This window comes from Balaenoptera ricei, chromosome 19, assembly GCF_028023285.1.
Source record: "Balaenoptera ricei isolate mBalRic1 chromosome 19, mBalRic1.hap2, whole genome shotgun sequence".
In the NCBI taxonomy this organism is placed as follows: Eukaryota; Metazoa; Chordata; class Mammalia; order Artiodactyla; family Balaenopteridae; genus Balaenoptera; species Balaenoptera ricei.
Genome location: NC_082657.1, coordinates 40021555 through 40042788, shown reverse-complemented (window position 1 = coordinate 40042788; position 21234 = coordinate 40021555). Strand labels below are relative to the sequence as shown.

Here is a 21234-nt window from a genome sequence, read left to right as displayed (position 1 = left end):
CCTTTGCCCTGTCACGTCCTCTTCCTCCCAAGAAAAACAGCCGTGTATCACTGGGATTCTTTTCAAGATCTCGCTAGCCTCAGAGCTCAGGGAAGACTCAGAGAGAAAGCTCGCGGGTACCTCCTCCGCATCCTTTTATCGTCTGCCAGCCCTTATCCTGGAGCCTGGCCCTCCGCGGGCTGCTCGCACGACACGGAAGGGCGCATCTTCCCGGAGTGGCTCCGGGGCGGAGACGCGCAGGGCGTGCTCGAGAGCGAGGAGCGAAAAGTTGTGCGCCCACTTGGTAGCGGGGGAGAACGAAGGAGCGAGCGCGCCGGAGCGCCGGGGTGGGGTGGGGTGGGGTGGGGGGGGGCGGGATGCCGGGCGGGGGCGGGGAGGGGGCCCGCTTACATGAATTTCCAAGTGGTAGACCTGCCTCTTCGCTCTGCCCAATGAGATCCGTCAGGGGAGGCACCAGACTCACTTTTCCACATCACTTCACAGTTACATTTGGCAGGCAGGCGGGCTCGCACGCCGGAGCGCTCAGCCCAGAATTCGTGAATCTATTTGGAATCTCCCTGCTTCCTCGAAGCTCACCCCTGTCGCCGGTTTGTGCACGGACAGTAGCGTCCACCCAGCGAAGCCGCACTTTGGGCTGCGGACACTCAGGGCCCGGCGCGCCCGCCCGGCGTCTCCGCACCAAGTCCCGAAGCTCCGAGAGGCATGAACGCGATCTGGAGGCGCCTGCCCAGCGCGCGGGGACCGCTCGGTGTTCACCGCCCTCGGGAGCCGACCTCGAGCCCCTCCAGCCATTTGTGAACCAAGAGGCTTGAAATTCGCCGGTGCGGAGCCCCGCAAGAGTAAGTGGTCCCCCTACGCCCCCTCGTTTTAATCCACGCCCCGAGGACCCAGAAGGGACCTTTTCTTTTAGGAATCCCCATGCCCCTTCCGACACCTTGCGCGCCTCCTTTCTCTCGGTTGGTGGATGCGGGTTCGCCGCCCGGGTGCGGAGCTGAGCTGTGTCTTCTTTCCCGCTATGAACAGATGATGGGATCACCTCAGGGTTTTGCCAGACGATTTTTTGCAACCTGCTCTGACAGTAGATTCTGTGGAGTAGTAGCAAGCGGGCTGTGCCCCTCCAGTTTTCCTGCCGGGCTCCCTCGCTGTCGCCTGGAGATTTCGCCGCCTCGCGACACAGGCAGGCGCTGCTGCAGCCGGGCGCCTTCACTGCGGGGTCCGTGCGGTGAATGGGAAGCACCCGCCGCCGGATGAGAGGCAGGTGCGAGCCCGAGCAGAAAGGAGGGGAAGGGGATCGGGGGTGCCCTCTGGCTGATTTGCTGCACCGCCCCACCCCCGAGGAGAGGGAGGGCGACCCCCGCGGTCGTGCGGGCCACGACTCAGCTGCGAGAGCCCCAGCGCGAGGCTTTCCCACAAGTGGCTCCTCCAGGCCGGGAGCGCGGTGCCCGCTGCAAACTTGCCGGGCTCCCCAGCCGCCCCGCGGCTCTGCGGACGCGGAGATGCTGCCCCGCATCCAGGCAGGACCCCCAAGCAGTGTGCTCCCCGGGCGCGCGACACTGCGCTCACAGAGGCCTCCTGAGCTGAGCCAGGGGCTCCCTCAGACTCCCTCTCCCAGCGCCGGCAGAGCCCGGAGGGCGCTTTCTGACATCTCGCTCCTCCCCGTCCGCGAACCCTTGCGGGGCGGGCCGCGCCCCTCGCGGGACCCGAGGCAAAGCGGGCTCTTGCCTGGGTTCTGCCGGCGCGTAACAGGTTCATAAGGGACTTGCTCCCGTTCTCTCAGGCTCCAGTCAAGCCAGGGAGCCGGTGAAAACCTGCCTCCGCCAACGATGATGCCAACAGGTATCCATAATTTCCTGCGTCTTTTCCCTCCCCAAGACCAAAGCCTTCCCCATCCAATCTGGCAGAAACCTCAAAGTTTCGTTATCGTGGACCCTTCCGCGCAGGCATAGAGCCGGCTGCACGTCCAGGACTAGCCGTTTGCCTTACCGAGGCGAAATGGCAGCTGTTTGCTTGGGTTGCTAAATGTAAGATATCAAACAACATTAATTGTTTATTGTTGGAAACGCACATTAGTCGGTGATGGAAAATCAGGCTGGCAGCTGCTCACTTCAGCTCCAATTAAAGGAGAGAGCTTATACTCAAGCAAGGGAGAAACGGTCTTTTCAACTTTACTACCCTTTCCTGAAGATTCCACAAGAGTTTCCTCTTTAAGAGGCATGATCCGACCATCCCTTAGCGCGCCAGAGCTGCTAATCAGATCAGCCGGCTCCTTTCTGTCACCGGCTTCACAGTATTTGTGTGCCGGGAATGGGAACGGGGACGCTGGAGAAGGCATAGGAGCACTGCCCTCTCGAATCGGTACCACAGCGAAGCAGATCGGAGGGATTGGGGACGGTTGGGGCCCTTAGAAAGCGCCTGCCCTCTTTACAGCAATCCTGACAGCCATCTCTATGGTTAACAACCCTCCCTTGGCTGTCACCTCTGGCTTCATTATGGGAGCTTTTCAACTGGAAAACTGTGTGTGGGAAAGAGATATTTATATAAGATTCGAGAGTGGGATTTTCCATCCATTCAACCTGGCCGCTGTACCTCACTGCATGCAAAATGAGCCCTGTCGTTCATGGCAAACACAACTGAATTTTCTGCCTGGCTTTTGCTTTTCATCAGCTGTGTCCAGTTTTGCAGGGGTTTTATCTAGTGTGTGCGTGTGTATGTGTGTAAGAGAGAAAGAGAGAGAGATTCTTTTACTGACAGGTCTGATACCTTTCGGGGATGTTCTCTGAGGGTTACATTTTTTTTTTACCCCCTCAAAGGGAGTTCTCCATAATCATCATGTCCTGACATGTTTTTCCACTTCCCTGAGCTCTGTGGCTGAAAGAAATTCTAGGGCTATCCCTCTTATTAAATAGTAATACTAATAATAATATTCTGTAATTCTGCTTTAGCAGATTTGAAGCTCCCCGTCACATAGTCATTTCATGCTGGAGCAGTCGCAGGATTTTAAATTACCTTTGATATATTTTTTTTCCTGGACTCTGAAGAGGGCTTGGAGTTGAGAAAATCTGTTCTGAAAACAGAGAAGAGCCTTCCCAGCAACTCAGGGGATTGCTTCATTCAGGGCTGTTCAGCAGCAGTTCATCTTCCTCATTCTGATCCCCAGCCACCCAAATGGGCGTTAAGGTATCCTGTGACCATCACGAATAAGCCAGATATTTCAGAGACACTGAAATTTGTGCTGCAATGTTGTCATGCAAACTTTTAAATCATTCTCCCCTTCAACCTAGATCTTATATTTCCAGTTATTATTACTATTTAAAAATCAATTTTTCTGCCTTATAATCTATATCTCTTAAAACTCTCAAGACCCCAAATGGGTAGATCTCTCTACCCAAGACTCTTAATATATTTTGGCTGCGTTTTTGGTGTCCAGGATACATTTCTTGAGCTCTTATGAATTTAGCTGAAGAACAATTTTATAGCAGCCCTGACTGGAATAGCGGCTCCATTTGCCTGCTCTACACAGATCAACTCGAAAGGGAAGGAAGTCTTTAACCTGAAAACTAACTTTATTTGGGCATCATGCAGAACTCTGGTCAAGACAGTATTCATCTAAAGCAGCCCCTTAGTTTAGCACCGAACACAGTTTAAGTAGCCAATGGCAGTATGCGCTAAGTAAAAAACAAATGAATAAAAAAACAACTAAACAACCTGTAAAACATGCTCCCCAGAATGTAATAGACCACTTGAGAAGGCATTTTGTAAACACTGTTACATAAATATACTCATGGTGCAACATTTCCTTGTAAACTCTGTATAGATTTAAAGTCTGATGCTCCTGGTTAGCAGGGAGCACCTGATTGTTGGAACAAAGCCAGAAAACTCCAAAGAAGGAGGGTATAGTGATTCTACTCAAGAAATTGTACCTCAGGGCTTTCCTTTCCAGGTTCCTTTCACTGTTTATTGGTGAGGAAAATGGAACAAGCACATACAGAAAAGTGAGACTCCATACTTCATCAACTGTTCAGAAGTAACCTTATCATTAGAAGTAAACTAATGCTTTAAAGAAAAAAATAATAACCTTCGTTATTTTTCTACTCAAGGTGGCACACCTTATGACTTAATCAACATTCCAATCTGAGCAAATTTTCCACGCACAATCAAAAGCTTTTCATGGGTAAAATGACATTCAGTTTGTATTGCCAACCATTCTTTCTTGCCCCATCAGCAAAGTTTTGTATTTGACAAATCAAGGAACAAACATAATCAGAATAGCCTTTAAATTATAGATGCAATCAGGCTTCCCGGTGGCGCAGTGGTTGAGAATCTGCCTGCCAATGCAGGGGACACGGGTTCGAGCCCTGGTCTGGGAAGATCCCACATGCCGCGGAGCAACTGGGCCCGTGAGCCACAATTACTGAGCCTGCGCGTCTGGAGCCTGTGCTCCGCAACAAGAGAGGCCGCGATAGTGAGAGGCCCGCGCAGAAAAAAAAAATTATAGATGCAATCGAAGATCCCAAGACTTTCTTTTGAAAATATTTTGCTCAATGGTGCTGTTGATAATTTTGTATTTCTTACAATGTTATTCAGAGAAGCAGGAAAAAATGCACTTTTCTCTTTGTTTTCAGCACTGTTGGCATTCACAGCTGAAATGGACTAACTTTGCTTTCTAGTTTAGGAAAAGGCTTCTAACTTTGGTGTATTGTACACCACCTACAGAGTGTAGAATTAAACCAAAGCTGATTCCTTTGCTCTATATTATGTGTTGTACACACACACACATGCATGCACACACACACGCACACACACCTCTTACTTCTAGAAAACCTGAAAACGTCCCTAGATAACTGACTCATTTATTGGTTCAAGTAGGAGATTTGTATCATATTCCCTTTGCCATTTCATCAGCTTTAGATGATTTGATTTGCCCTCCTGGCTTCTTGGATTTGTATATTGACTAGTCTTTTAAAGCAAATACATCTGTTTGTGGTGTGGGAAAATTTTCTCCAGAATCTCATAAATGTATATTTGTGAAATAGAATAATATTTTGATGGTTCAAGGCCATCAGCTGATGTCGTGGGGCTTAATTAACAAAAGAGCTATTAGTCTGCTCTCATTTCATTGCCATAGAAAGTTGTTGATGATGTGATGTGTGCAATATATCTCTGCTGAACTGTTGGTTCTTGCCCCTGGAACCTGGCTTCAGATGTAACCAGGAGGAGAAAATTAGTTGAACCTGGCAACTTCAGAAGGTCAGAAAAGAAATAAGTTTAAGGGATGCCATTTAGCTGCTTCTCCCACATGTTGCTGTGAACGAAATCTCCATCACCTCTTCATGGCAAAGCACTGGGGCCAACACAGTTTCCTTTTTCTATCATGTCCTAAGCTTTTATTTCCTGAGTTTAAATGTCATGTGCTATTCCCTATCACAAATATCATCCTCCTTCTTGCTTTTAGAAGTCTTGCTTTTTTGTATAGTTCTATTAGTAGGTAGAAATATATAGCTGTGATTTTCTATATCTCTTTGGACAGCATCATAAAAGAATAACACTTGTGTTTAGAGCCTTCAAGCAGTTTCCTTCCCTACCCTCCTTGCTAAAGACTACTGCAAATGCTAGAATGGTGGTTGGTTGAGGGCAAAGCATAGTTAGTGCTCATTGATTTAATGCATTAATGACTAGCAAACACTATGCCTTTTTTTTTCCTTTTCTAGTGTATTCTCAGTAAAGGGGAAGGAGGGATGCAATTATATCCAAAGTCCAATATTGTGACAATCTACCTCAATTTTCTCTACAGAAATTTCATAAATTGTCCCAAGTTTATTCTTAAACACAGCTTTTCCATATGATATGGACATATAAAAATGACCTAATTCAGCTTTGTAAAATTGAGAATGCCTCCAAGACTAAACTTGCATCAAGAATGCTATTAAACTCTATGTGATGCAAAGTTATATTTTATTGGGAAAAATGCTCTAATTATGGAAGTGTTGCATATATAACTCAAGTGTCTGTACCTTTCCCTTGCAGAGAATGTATAAAGAAGTACGTGAGGAAGAGCTTACTTCTTCTTTCCTTCTTTTGCTCCCTCCCTCTCTCTCTTCTTTCTCTCTTTAATATATATTGTATTTGAACAGTTCATATCAACCTCATGTGAATTGCAAGTCCAAGTGTGTTAGAAGACTCCTCTGTATTGATTTTAATCAGCAGGATACCTGGCCCTCACAAATACACACAGGAAAAAAAAATAGGCTCCATGATAAGGTGCTCGGGGATGCATTTACTGATATTTTAAACAAATGGAATGTGTTCCAAAGGAATATTAAATGGAATCTTCTTAATTCTATGTATATCATTAAGTGAAAATGTTATGCTATGTTCATATTCTATTAGCAGTAAGCACCATATTTTCCATGCATTGTTTCTTTCTAGATGAATTCATGCATAAAATATAATTATTTGATTCCTGATGTGACACAAGTAACATAAAATAAGTAGATGGGGGAATGATATAAATATCATAAGGGAATGTTTTTCTTTCTTATCTATGCAACCTCATCTCCAAAATTTAATGTAAAAATTACAAGGGCACATTTCATTCTTTATCAGTCCACTGCTGTTTCAGCTTAACAAACAATTTAACGTTTCTGTGTCCAAGTATTCCCATCTTTAAAATGGGGATGCTCAGAAATATGAAAAAAATTAATTCATACCTATTTTGATTAGAGTAGTAAAATATACGTGTCTTTGAATTTCACTAAAATATAGTAGCTGAAGATAGTATACTTATTTTAGTATCTGTATAAGCAATTTGATTTTCAGGAACTATACATTCGGTGTGATATCTCAATATTATTTTTGTCAAATGATTGCTTGCTGTCTGTCTACCCATCCATCATCTGTGTCCATATGGAGTTCATGGTAACAGTGCCAGTGGGTGGTTTTTAAGCTATAAAGTCTTTGAAACATGAAAGAATGACAGTAAGGTGCACTTGTAAGGGTGGTTACTACAGAGTATAATCTAATTGGCAGAATCGTGACTTATTAGTCTGGGATACTTGGCTGCATTTCAGTTTCAGTATTACAGACTCTGTAGCCCTGGTTATGTGATATATCTGATTTTAACCATTTCCACATTTCTTAAGCAAGAAAGAAGCGCTTCTAATTTTTAACCATCATCAGTAGTGCTAAAGTTTCTTGAAATACATACAAAAATTTTGTTAAGTATCTTTGGAAGAAGATACTACCTGAACCCAACCTCTAATTAGGGTTATCTTCTCTGAACTCCTGTCTGAGAAATGTTTAGATATCACTTTGTCCTCATCTTTGAATTAGTAGGGACTTCCCACGTAGACCGTTCTCATGAGAATTCACTAGATGATTATGACATGAAATGGAATTTTTCTTGTAGAAGAAAAGGCTTTTTCAATGAGTGATTACAATTTGATTGAAAGTGAGTAGTTCCGGTGTAGATGTGTAATGCTTGCATTTTGCCCTTTCAGGAGAAATGGTGATGGACAATGCCATGTCTCCTGTGGAAAAGAGAGACATGGTTGACCCCGGGGTGGGGGTAGGTTAAAAATACCGTCCTTTTGTCCTACTATATAGCATCGGAACTATATTCAGTATCCTGTGATAAATCATAAAGGAAAAGAATATGAAAAAGAATATAGATAGGTATAACTGAATCACTTTGCTGTACAGCAGAAATTAACACAACATTATAAGTCAACTATACTTCAATAAAATTTTTAAAAATACCACCCTTTAGAGGCCTCATAAAACTATTTGAAGTCATTAAGCCTATGTTAGCTGTCGGTAGGGAAAGCTATTTGTAAAATGCCGTTTTATTTATATCCCACTTGGTTCATGCCTTTTTTTAAAAAAAAAAAACAAACAAGAATTGGGAAAAGTTATTTTATTTATTACCTGTTTACATAGATCACTGGAATTTTCCCCATCGATGTAATCCAGCAAGAAATTGACATAAAATAGTTTTTAAAAAATCAGTCAAAAAAAAAAAAATCAGTCAAGATTCTCTGTTAAGCAGGTGAAACATTCAATAAATTGTAACTATCATAGCTACATTGACAAAGAGTTTTACAAGGCTTCTCTCATTTAATTTTTTTCACCATCCTTCAATTCAGTTTCCTCATCTGCCACAATTGAGATAAATGCACCCGGGTCACTTATCTTAGGAACGATAGGACTGCGATTCAGAGGACTTCTGTCTGACTCCAGAGTCAATGTTGTCAATCGCTGTGTCCCCACAGTTCAGCTGTATTACAGGATTCTCAAGACTAAGATTGATTCCTAGTGGTTACTCTGATTTAAAGGGGCATTGGTTTGAAATCTTGGAATTTCTGGCGGTGAAATTCAAAGCTGTACTTGCAGGACCAGGAAAGACTGAAGAAAGAGGCAGGCCACTCCAGATTGGTAGGTGGCAGTGTCAATAAGCAAGAGAACTTACACATGAGGCTTGTCTTGGGCAACCACAAGATCTCTGCACCTGCCCGCCAGAGTCTTAAAGTTTATTCATATAGAGGCATTCACGGGGTTCAGTCACATATACCGTCCAGATGGTCTCAATAACGCATGACTCTCTCAAGGCTACATCTTTGAAGTGGCTCCTAGGGCAGGAACAGTGGGCGGGACGTGCATTCCAAGGACTGGGAGGGCTAAGGAGCCTTTGATTGCCTGGGTCCAGCGCATGGGTGAACCAGTGGTCACAACTTCTCCATGACCTCTTCAAGCGAAGGGCCAGCACAAATTGTTTTCACTCATTAGGTCTTTGACTATTATATTTTGAGCAGGTGATTTAAAGGCAGCAAAGGATGTGGCTTTTAAGTGGAGAAGGAAGGATTTAGATTACGCTTGAGAAATGACTTCCTGGCACTACTATGTCTAATCGGCAAGGGAAGTGTGGAACTTAGATTCATCTTTGTGAGGTGATTTCAAGACAGTTCTGCCTGAAGAAGATCCAACAGGATAGATTCAGCGTCAATATCTTAACTAACCTTATAATTGTAAGAAAGTTTATTAAATAAAGTTCTGAGTCTATAAACACTAGAAAAAGGAACTTGACCTTCCTGTCTTTGTTACCCCATTCTGAAATGTCTATAGCAGGAAAGCTTCTATGTGAAAGACAAAGTTATGACTCCATCTTGGGGAAGGATGAGGAGAGGGCATGTACCTATCTATCTATCTATCTATCTATTTTTGCCATGGTAACCAGTAATTATGCAACTAGAGGAAAACCAAAGCTTCCAGTAGAAAACCAATAGCTTGTCAATAACAGCAAAGACCGGATTTGGCAGGTATTATTCTGAGTGGCAAAACAAGCAAATGATATGCTTTTGGATAGAGAGACAGCTGGATAAGTGTACGATCTGATGCCAAAGAAAGACGTCCAGATGTGCTGTGGTTGAGGGAAAGATAAATGTGTGTGTGTGTGTAAATAAGAAAAAAAAATCAAATTCTATCCTGCCAAGGGAATTTGGTCAGGGAATTCTGAAGGCTTTAGGAAAGGTGATTCTCTTGCATTATTTATATTTGGACACATGCAAGTATTGTTCCTCTCTAGTCCAGGGCTTGGCGTGAATTGCACTGGGCCACAGGCTGAACCACACACCCCGTGTTGCTGAAACACCACTTTGAATTCAGTGTGCATTTACCTGTTTTGAAGCAGCCTGCTAATGGCTGTAAATTCAAGGTCAGAAACATTTTTAATAGAAACTCTCTGGTCTTTTGTGTCATTTTTGCTTCCATGAAATATTGTGGCCACTAAGCCCAGTGGATAATAAAAGCGTAATTTCCTGTCAACCAAAATAATCTGCAGGATTGAATTCTAAAGTGTTGGTAAAAGCCCATTTTTATTTTAGGCTTCAGAGTGTGGCTCATCATTGGGAACTTCAATCCATGTTGTTTACCAAATCGATGGTGTAATAAATTTTTGCATAATGACTTAACATATCTGAAAATTGACTGAGTTCACCTTAAAAAAAAGTTGGGGTCAGTGGGGTCAGACCAGGCTGTAATTAAAACTATCTCTAAAACGTAAGTGTGAATGAAAAGTTGGATTGTAAGTATCTTACGTAAGACAAGACATCTTCTGGGGGAATTCTAAAGAGTTACTTATTTGTAAGAATTCCAGAGAGACTGTAAAATCTCTTCATCTCATTTCCCAGGGTGTAAATCAATGCAGCAGCATTATAATCAAGTGGATTGCTTGGCCAGACGTACATACTGTGGTTAGAAAATCTAAAAATAAATTGATTTTTACAAACGTCGCTCAATTTCTTCTTCCTTGCATAGAGTTAAGCAGTTTGTGTATACAGCTACTCTTACAATGTTTATTAATTCTGATAACAGTAACATAACATTCGGTTGCATCTCAAGAATTCCTATAAAGCTATTCTGTCCTCATCAAAGAGGATAAATTACCTCTGCCCGTGGCAGAGGTGCCTGCATGTAAATAGTACAGTTCTAATTGTCACAGTAGAATCCCATTTCTCTCTGAGTAATAGACTTCGCTGAAGTGAAGGCCAAGTCTCAACACCCCCGATAGCATGCATGGGAACACTCCACTTATTGGAGCAGTTTTCCCAGTGTCCCATATGCAGTGGGTTAAGTATGTAAGTTATGACATCATGCAAAATCCCGTGTATTCATACACTCCAGTGCTGGGTTTCCCGAAGTCTGATATATGTGTGTACCATGCTAGTAAGTAGTTCATGGGCATGGCATTAAATGACACTAAGGAGGAAGTGACTTTCTCACCACACCTTTGAATCTTTCAAGTCTTCATAAGAAGAAGGTCAGAGTTAGGAGGTGGTTTTATTCTCTGGAACTCCAAGCTTCTCAAACCATGGTCCTCTAATCAGTAACGTCTGCATCACAAATGAGATTATTAGAAATGCAGAGTTGCAAGCCCCACCCTAGATTTACTGAATCAGAATCTGCATTTCAGAAAGATTTCCAGGATTTGTATGCACGTTAAAGTTTGAGAAGTACCCACCTAGGGGTGTTCTGGAGGTGACTCTTGGCTTAACAAGAGCTGATTGTTAAATTTTCTCAAACTGCCATACCTGGTTAGTGGTCACATTGAAAACTTGAAATTGGTCACGGTCGAAGTATTTCTATCATGGAAATCAAAAATCAGGGATTCTTTTTTCTTTTAGAGAGTCACATGCTAAATATTTAACTGCACAACACACCCTTGCCTCTAACTGTTGCTGGTCTTCCTTTTTAACAGAGAGATGACCTCAGGCTCTGAAAGTATTTAGTTAAGTGAAAATTAAACATTATTTAAAATACCAATCTCATTGTGCTTCAGTTTGCTATCTCCCATACCCTCTCCATGGGATGGCACTTATTTTTATTCCTCAAAGCTTTGGAAATCAAACATGCTCTTCTCTTCACAAAGAACTGGCAGAGAAGAGGGCACTGATTTGACTTGTACTCTGGAGACCATGATTAGGATGATTTGGTGGGTAGGGAGAAGATACCATGGCCATGGATTGGATGATGTGACAAGAAATGATTTACAACTACCCTAGTTACTGATTCATTCACAAATCCTGGATTAGTGGTGGTTTCCTTCCTGTCCATTGATTGACTTAAATGTCCTTTTACACCTGCTGCTCCCCCTGCCATTGGGTAGTTCCTTCTCAACATTTAGATGACACTTCCTGCAGGAAGCCTTCTTTAAGGCAGTGAAGATGAGTGGCATACCTGTCTCTCTGTACTACCCTAACCCTTCTCAGACTAAATAAAATATTCTTAAGTATCCATTTCTTAGTCTTTACCCATTAGACTCTTAGCTTCCTGAACATAAGAACTCTGATCTGCTTGTGTTCCTAGCCTTAGTGCCTGACCCACAGTATATGCTTATCAAATATTTATGTAATAAGAGAAGGGATTGTGGTAAGAAAGAATTTTGAAGTTAGATTACCTAGATTCAAACAATGGTTTGCTCTTTACTGGAGGTGTTCTTTGGGCAAGTCATTCTGCACCTCAGTTTTGAGCAAAACAGTACAAGGCATAGTAAGCTTTATCTAACTGTAAGATACTGTGTTAATGGATACTGTTGGGGGCTATGCATATATTCCTTTATTAATACCTTCATTCTAACTAGTGAAGCTATGCTATTGTATCAAATTGTTTCAGGGTCTATCATTACTTTTTACCTGATTCTGGCGAGTTCAGGTAGGGCAGCAATTGTGTCACATTCCATCCTGAGTGGTTCGGTGGCATTCCATCCACGTGGTGGCTTCCATCAAGGAAGTGTCTGTTAGGAGTTTAAATTGGGATTAAATTTCTTTATCCCAGAATCATTAACAACAGAGCAGATGCCAGAGAATACTTGCAGAGTATTTGGCACGATTTAAAAATAACTGTCCATTCTAGCTTTTCTTAATTACTTTACCAAGATTATCTTTTTTAATCTTCAAAATAAACCAGCTAGGTAGATATAATTCTAATTGTTGTTGTTGTTAATTGGCCCCCAATTATGCAACTGGTAAAGGTAGTTCTCTGACTGGAATTCAATGCCCACTCTGGCTGGTGTTAGAGAAAACTCTCACAACCATCTCACGGTTCTGTCTCTATAGCACTCAGGCCATTCGATGATGGTCTACATGGCTTCTGAACATTCAGATATGGCCCAGCATGGAGCAGGGTATGTTTGGAGAGAATAAGTCTCTTTTCCCTGAGAAGTGTTTAGGCAGAGCCTCTATGAATAGAATGACTATCACCTTCTATCCAGTATGGTCCAGCCCTTCTCTCACCAGCATCACCCTCATCCTCCCACATCCCACCTTCAGGAAGGTTTTTGACTAACTTTGTGTGACTCTCGTACCTTGACTACCCTTCCTGAGGAGGTCACACAGCTTAACTCTTTGCTCCTTCATTTGACTTTTTTAACCAAAGGGTTGGTGTCAGGACCATCCTCCCAGTCTGGCTCAGGAAAACCACAAGCACCGCAGCTTACTGAGTGCTTCCCATGTTCTGGCTGCTTCACATGAGTCTTGTTTGTGAATCACCCTACTGCCTGGAAAGTAGGAATTATTATTATTGCCATTTTGCAGAAAAGAAATGCAAATTCTCAGAGAACTTAAGTAGTTCGTGCATTATTACAGAGACAGCATGTGGGGTGAGCTGGGATTCAAGCCCAGGCTTTTCTGCCTGTAAAACAGAGAGTCTGCCAAATAACGTGACAGTCCTGTATCACCGTCCCTGCTCCATGTCTAGGAGAGCATGGCATGTGATGGTTGTGTTATACATGCTGTTTAAGTATTTAACTATTAACGTTGTTTAAGTGGATTGGCAATTCAGAACGATATTAATATTTCACGATTTCTTATCAAGACCTTTCGACTTTTGTTTTCAATTTGAAGCCTGCAAAGTTCTGCCCTCACACTGGGATAAGGGAAAGCCTTACTGTGAAATCTGCTTTTTATTTCCCTGCGTGTACTGCAATTCTAGGGAAAGTTGGGACGTTGTTCTGGACTCTGTTTGCTCTGAGTTGGTTCCCTATGGAAAGCTTGTCTTCCCTTTAGTTTCCAGAACAACTGCTGCTTGCAGTTACTCCCCTATGCACTTATCAGGGTGGGGCCTCTTTTGAGGTACAGAGAGAGTCCCAGTGATTGAGCTGAGCCCAGGCAAAGAGTGACAAGCAGGGCGACTCCACTGACCATCTTGTTAGATCAGATCCTTCCTGTCTTTACAGCAGAATCTGGGTCTGCCCTTTTCAGCTAGCTTCACTAAGACCACTCACTAGCCCAGCCAATGTAATGACGTTCTTGCTTTCCCATTCTGAGCCAGAATGGAACCAGGGACCTAGAGGGGGAAAGGTTCCCTACCCCATTGTGAATTCCCTGAGCCAAACTGTTCCCCGTAGTGTCCTGAGGAATTATTTTCCCATTTAATCTAATTCAGCAAGGCTTCTCTCTGGGATATGCAGTGAACATTATTTCTTTAAAAATAATTTTGTTGAGAGGGAAGAAACACGTTTTGCCATGCTGAAGGTAAGCAAAAAAATGTATTTGACACCTCAGATAATGGGGATTTTTTTTTTTTGTCCATCCCTTTCTGAGTCTCTTCAATTGAAAATTGTATTTTTACCATATTTCATTCCCAAAGGAGCTTTTCATAATTTAAATCTCCTGTTCAACTGTACAGTTGGAATGAGAGCCTTGACACTGTCCTGATTATAACATACATGCTGGACATTACAGAATTTCTCTCCGGGAGCATTCTAATTTTATTCACTCTTTATTAGCATCCTGGCAGAGAGTTGCATTCTGCACCCTGAACTGGACAATCCCTTCTGATGGGTTGCGGCAGCTACGACTTTGAAAATTGGGGTTATTTCCCTTCCTGTTCTCATTTGTAATTTTAAAAAAAAATTTACCCATTAAAGGCTAGTTTATTCACATAGTTCAGCCTAAAGTGAACTAGAACTTATTTTTAAACTGGGGGGGGGGGTGGAGAGGGGGCAGGGGAAGAGAAGGAAGGAAGGGAGAGAGGAAGAAATGAAGGAAGGGGGAAGGAAGGAAGGAGGAAGGAAGCTTGCAATCTCTACAAGAATACAGGAAAGTATTGGCAACACCCAAACTTGCATTACAACCAAAACGACTATAAGAAAAGAGAGAGTGGGAGTAATGGAGAGAGAAAAGGAAGCGAGGCAAGAAAGAAGAAAGGAAGGAAGAAAGGGAGAGAGGAAGGAAAGAAGCAAGGAGGGAAAAGAGAACTTGAAGTGGTTTTTGATAAGTAACATAGATACAAAAATTAATACAAAAATTTAAATAAAGCTCACAATATAAAAAGAACTGTTAGCTTATTTGTTCTAATTGTTCAGGTCCACTTTCTTGACTCAAGGGTTTGGGAAATGCCTACTCTTGTTCATGTACATGCTTTTGAAAACCAGTGATTTTGTTTTAAAACCTGTTGGAGTGGACCTTTATCTTTCTTCCTCCTTGTTTTTGCAGGAGATTTCAATGAGAAGGAAAGCCAATGGATCGTGGTCTTAGAAAAGCTGCTTAGATGATGTCTGTTTCCTGTGCTGTAAACACGTGGCAGAGCTGTGAGTAAATGCTCGGCACTGCATGATGAATTGGATGGCTGCAGACCAGAGGCAAACAAAATAATTGTCTCATTTTCGTGGTGATTTGCTTAACTGGGGGGACCATGCCAGAACGGCTAGCGGAAATGCTGTTGGATCTCTGGACTCCATTAATAATATTATGGATTACTCTTCCCCCTTGCATTTACACGACTCCGATGAATCAGTCTCCAGTTTTAATGAGTGGATCCCCTTTGGAACTAAACAGGCTGAATGAAGAACAGCGGATTTTGAACCGTTCCAAGAGAGGCTGGGTTTGGAATCAAATGTTCGTCCTGGAAGAGTTTTCTGGACCTGAACCGATCCTTGTTGGCCGGGTAAGCTTCGTTGTTAAGGTCCCAATTTCGGGATCTGTTCCTGATCCCTAGACCTTTAACATTAGGCTTGTCATAGTTGTTGCCACACTTAGCTGTAAGTACTTTAGGCCAGATGGTTAGTTTACCTCTTGGTTTCTTTAGGAATATGAATAATCCCATGGTAACAGATTTAAATGTAAACTAACTGCTCTTCTCTGGAAAGCTCTTCCTCCCCATCTCTCCCACCCTCCCCATCTATTATATCATAGCTTTAATAACACTTGTGTAATGCGTACACAAATAAGCTTTTTCGTTCTCATTTCACACAAGAAATCTGCATGCCAAACCTTTCCTGTAACTTATAGCGCTTGGAAGAGTTATGCATTTTTGCTCAGTTTGAATTTCTACCACCTGGATTCCTAAGATGTTATTTTGTTCCATTTTAGTTTGAGGCCATGTATCTCCAATTGCAGGTAGATTTTTCTCCTTTTTATGTTTCTTTTTGTTGTTTGTTGGTTGGTTCAGTTATTAACCTAGGACGGGGAAAGGGAAATTCTCGGAGTGGGTGCTTAGCAGTGCTTTGTACTTACTGTAACTCAGTAAATTCTGCAATAGGAAACTGTTGCATTCATTGTCAGATGGAATCAAATGTATAGAATCAAAATTTTAGCTTAGTGGTGTGCGTGTGTGGTGTATGTGTGTGCGCGTGCGTGCACGTGCATATATGTGTTAGACTGGATTTACATTTGTTTTGTTGCTGTTGGCAGGTTAGACAAATGTTCCTTGGGTGGATAAGGGCTGCCTGCTTTTCAGAGCTTCACTGTGGGTTATTGAAGACTATACATGTTTATTCCTCAGAATCGCTCATAAGCTTCTGTTAATTTTAACACTCACCATCATCATAGGTAGAATTCCAATTACGAGCCTGCCAAGGACTGATTTTCCTGATAAGTCGGATTCAGAAGTGAATCATGCCAATATTATGCATTTCCCAAATGCAGTGATTTAAAAAAAGAATTAAATATTGATCTTCAAGACTTGAGTTAACACTTTGTGTCTCGCTAGGAACTTCTGATTCCATTCCTGCTTCTACCTCATTGTCCTGCAACGCAGATTGAGCCTCCCCAAGGATTATGCTTTTTCATTTCATGTAGTTCTACTTGGACAAGGGAAATCTGGATGAGGTGGTGTCATGAATCATTCAAAGAATATTTATTGAGCCAAATACCTTTTTAGGCATATGGGGGTATATCAATGAACAAAACAGTGATCCCTGCCTTCAGGCAATTCACATTCTGGTCAGTACTGTTTTGTATTGAGCACTATCATAGCAGCACTTTGTAGGCACAGTCCTGTTTGATTTTAGCAACAGCTCCATCTGCCTCGCTCTTTATATGTATATGTATATGTGTATATGTGTGCATATGTACACATATACAGACAATACATGTATAAAACAGGTCTACATTCCTTTCTTTGTAAGTCCAAAATACAAAAAAGTATTTTTTTATATGCTTGATACACTCTCAGGTAGCAGAACTGACTGGAGGCTATAGTCGTAGTGCGTCCCATTACTGTGACTGTTCATATATTTCCCAGCAGAAATGTTAATGTGTTTGATTACAGAGTGCTGCCCCAGACTCTGCTGAAGGTTTTGTTTACTATACAGTTTATCTACCTTAATACATTTCTAAATGTGAAAACTTCTCAGTTCCAAAACATCTGACCCAGCGTGTTTTGAATAGGGGCTCTTGACCACATTATCTTTTGTTGTTGTTGTTAAGTGCAAAAATTGAGACTTAGGTGGATTAATAAAGTAAACCAAGATCGTAGAGCTAGTAAATGATCTGAATCTGAATCAGGTTGGGGATTCCCAAGGCCATAATTTTATCCACTGTATCCTATTACATCTTAGTGACTAGTTACCATGTATTTAAACTATGATTTGCACTTAAGAATTATTGAGTATAAAATGCAGAGTTCTTAAATTCCTACGTTCTGGATACTCAAAACTTCTTTAGCCAGCCCTAAGGCAAGGCGTTTTCATACCATATGAAATTCTGGGTATACGGTACATGCATACATATATAATTGATGGATATTTTCTCCCTGTTTCTATTAGTGAACTCTGTGGAGGTCTATCACACTGATGGTATCTTGTGTAATATAAACAAACTTGCTATCCCCAGAAGAACTTTCCATTTTTATCTGACTATAAAAAGTAATTAAATTGGGGTTTGTTTTAGACTCAGGCTCTAATGACTAATTTTTACCTCCATTCTTTAAATGTAGCAACAGAGAGAGAGGCAAACAAGGTGGCATTTACTATCCTTTTTTGACTTACTAATACTTGAGAAATCCATGCTTCTTTGAATGACAGAAATGTTGCTGGTGAGCCCTAGGATTTTGAAACGGCCAAAGTGGTTCTGATCCTTGATGGCTGCTCTTCACATGGCCAATCCCCAAACGACTGTTAAATCTGAGTTAAACTTACTTCTGAAGAACTTTTTCTGCAAACATTTCCAATCATATATATTTCCCCTTAAAGAAAATTGCTCCTGAATTATTACAGCTTGGCCTTTGAGGATCTTGGGTTGTAGCAAAGCCCAAAATGCATTTCAGGTGACTGCTGCTGATTATGAGTCAGGCTGAGTGTGGGGAGGATCCGTATCAGGGTGCCCACGGGTGCTTTGCAATGTTTTATCTGTGTGCACGCTCTTCCACATCTGACTCTCAACCACTTCATCGCTGGGCTTCTCCCCAGGAACTGGCTGAGAAGCATTAGTTACTTGTGAGCATACCTGCTCTTTAAAAGGCCCTCCTGCGAGTCACCGTGGTGGGAGCCTCGGGCCTGGCAGACTGAGTTCAAGGTCAAGGGCAGAGCCAGTTTTTAAGTGATTGGCTCTTCAGAGCTTCACATATACCCTTACATCCTTCGTTGTCTGTTTTTACTATATTGGTAGGCAGCTAGATGCAGAGAAAGAACTAAGCCTTAGAGATGGACTCTGCAGAGGTTTGAATATTGGCTTTGCCACTTCCTGGATGTTTACCCTGGGAAAGTAACTAAAGCTCTTCAAGGGGTATCCAAATAAGATGAACACAAGTAGATAAGAATAATTTATGCACAGTGCCTGCACGTAGCAATTGTAGTCATGATTGTAGTCTTAATTGTGTGTGTGTGTGTGTGTGTGTGTGTGTGTGTGTAGTTGGAGTGATGGACAAACTGACAACTACATCACTAGGTGAGCACAGGACTCTGGGAGCCTAAAGAGGGGCCCTTTCAATTAGCCCAGGTTGCTTAGGATGGAGGTGATGTTTGATATTTCCATGTGTCTTGAAGGGTAACTGTCACTCAGCTTGATGGCGTGGGGTGGAGTGGGAAGTTACGTGCCCCTGCTGGATAGATTTCGGCTTATGCAACATCATGGCGATAGGGTGGGATGACTGAGGGTCCCCTTGATCAGAAGCAGCATAAGCCTGTATGTTTCTCAGTGAATTAAGATGAAGTTGAAATCTGTATTCTTACAGAGCCTTCTCTGCCCCATTCTGTCTAAAATATAAACGTCCCATCTCTGATATTTCATACCCTTTGACTATGCTTTATTTTTTCTCCTTCCTGATGATCACTGTCTCACATACTCCATACTTTATCATGTTTATGATTTGTCTCCTACTAGAATGTAAGTTCTACAAAGAAAAGGATTTTGTCTCCTTTGTTCTTCACTGAATATCCCCAGAACCTAGAACACTGCCTGCATATAGGGAGAGCTCATAAATATTTTGCATGAATAAGTGAATGAATAATTCACCTAAATAATGGAGGAATTTATAAAATAAGATAAACCCAATCAGCTTTAATACAAATAGCATTTTTCAACCAAAGGGGCAATACATTGCTGTCATGTTCTCCTTTTCAGTTGTTTATTTTAGAGACCTGCTGGGTAGTTTAAACATTGTTTCTATGTATTGATTTTAAAAGTCCTTCTTTGAGGTAGTAATAGTGATAAGTTAATTTGTTAAAACAAGTCTCCTTATGAAGGCTGCAGAGTCTTCTCTCTGGAGGCTGTCCCCCTTACTAGTGGTATGAAGCAATTCAGGCTGGGGATTCCATTATCTTCCAATTCTTCTGCAAACTTACATTTGTGCTTATGTCACAAACTAGACCAAAACTCTTTCTGAATTCTTGAAAAACAAATGGCAGCTAAACAGACTCCACTCCTGGCTCCAGCTCTCTGTGGTACAAGGTGGTCTGGAGCCTGTCGTGTACACACATGAATATTTAGATTTCTGCATTGCCCAGGACCTCCTGTGTTGACTTTCTCTGCCAATTCTGGAAGAGAATAAGGTGGTACATGGGACCTTTCACCCTATGTTCTTATTTGTCTGGTTTTGAAAAGGAAGAGAAGGAAAACCCATGGTGCTTTTCATAAGTCTTGTAACCGAGACAAAAATGTCCTTGGGATGAAATGTGCATGGGTTCTTTAAGGCTGGCATCTTGATGCCATCTTGAGAGCCCTTGGCTGTGAGTCAGGAGGGTGATCGATCAAGTCATTACACAAATATTTATTGGGCACCTACTATCTCCTAAGTGTTGTTACCAGTGGATTCTCAGTTCTGAGCAAACACAGATCCATGCCCTCTGTCATAATGGGCTACTAGGGGGAGACAGATGTTAAGAAAATAATCATAATGTGACATATGCCATGTTAAAACTGAGATAAGTACTCTGAAGTGAAGGAATATGGGTCTATGGAAGCACGTATAGAGGAAACTGGTCTATTTGGTGGGATGATGGAATCTTCCCTAAAGGAATCACCTGTGAGCTGAGATGCCAAAACAATGAACTAAGGGGCAGGGTTGAAAAAAGACAGCATTCCCACAGAGGACATAGCATATGCACAAGACTATTTAAGGAGCTGAGAGAGGGTCAGAGTAACTGGAAGACAGAGAACTAGGGTTGAGATCTTTTGAATCAGGTAGAAAGATGGGCAAGGGTCTCTTGGAGATCTGGCTTCTGTCTTTTTTCCCCTCTGCTATAAAGGAACTGGAACAGAAAGTCACACGTCTCTCGGGCGCAGTTTCCTCACTTGTAATTGTATAGTGGATTATGGAATTATATTTAAGATACAGATCCCTGTGGAACAGGAAAAGAAAGCAATATAAAAAAGAAAAAATGTGTGCAACCTCTATCTACCCAAGTTCCTTTAGCTCTTGTTCTGTGCTTCTGTGATCCTCTGTTCCTCAGACTGCTTTATTTTGGGAAAAAACGGTTTGCTTTCCAGGTGGTCAGAGTTCTATCCTAAATCCTCTTTCTTACATAAACTCCTCTGCTCTCTTTCCTCCCTTTTCCCCTCCTACCTGGATTTCTGAGCAGTTCCTTATTTGGATATAACTCTCACTGGTGATGCCACATCTATTTATAATTCTCTCCCTCCAAGGTACTGACTCATTTTCTCTCTTTAAATTTGACCTTCTAACCTTCCCTCTTCCCCGTAACTTGGAAATCATTTGGGTGGTGCTTAGTATGAAGGACACGGGGTGCCAAATAATTACACTATATTACAGTTTACGGTGTCAGCGGCTGGTGAGAAAATTGCACTTGACATGCCATTATTTTTGCTGGCTGTTTGCATGTTAAGAGCACTGGGCTACGCAGCCAGAGCCAAATTGTATCTTTGGCCTTGCGAGAACAATTCACTGTCAGTTTCGTGAAGCTTCTGCCTACTCAGACAGAGACTTGTGCACCAATAATTTAGCAGGAATGCAAGTCAGCATCGCACGTCTCAATCTGACCAAACAACAAGGGTTGTCTGCCTTTTG

General features: G+C 42.2%; 1 protein-coding gene across 1 annotated transcript in view; it reads left to right on the top strand.

Moving 5' to 3' along the window:
* Window positions 1–710: 710 nt before the first annotated feature.
* CDH8 (cadherin 8) overlaps window positions 711–21234 on the top strand; it is a 367669-nt gene continuing 347145 nt past the window's right edge. Inside the window, exons 1-2 of the mRNA XM_059905876.1 lie at window positions 711–839; window positions 14985–15435. Of these exons, the coding sequence (XP_059761859.1) occupies window positions 15184–15435 (252 nt within the window). The 5' untranslated portion in view covers window positions 711–839; window positions 14985–15183. The remainder of the gene's footprint in view (window positions 840–14984; window positions 15436–21234) is intronic.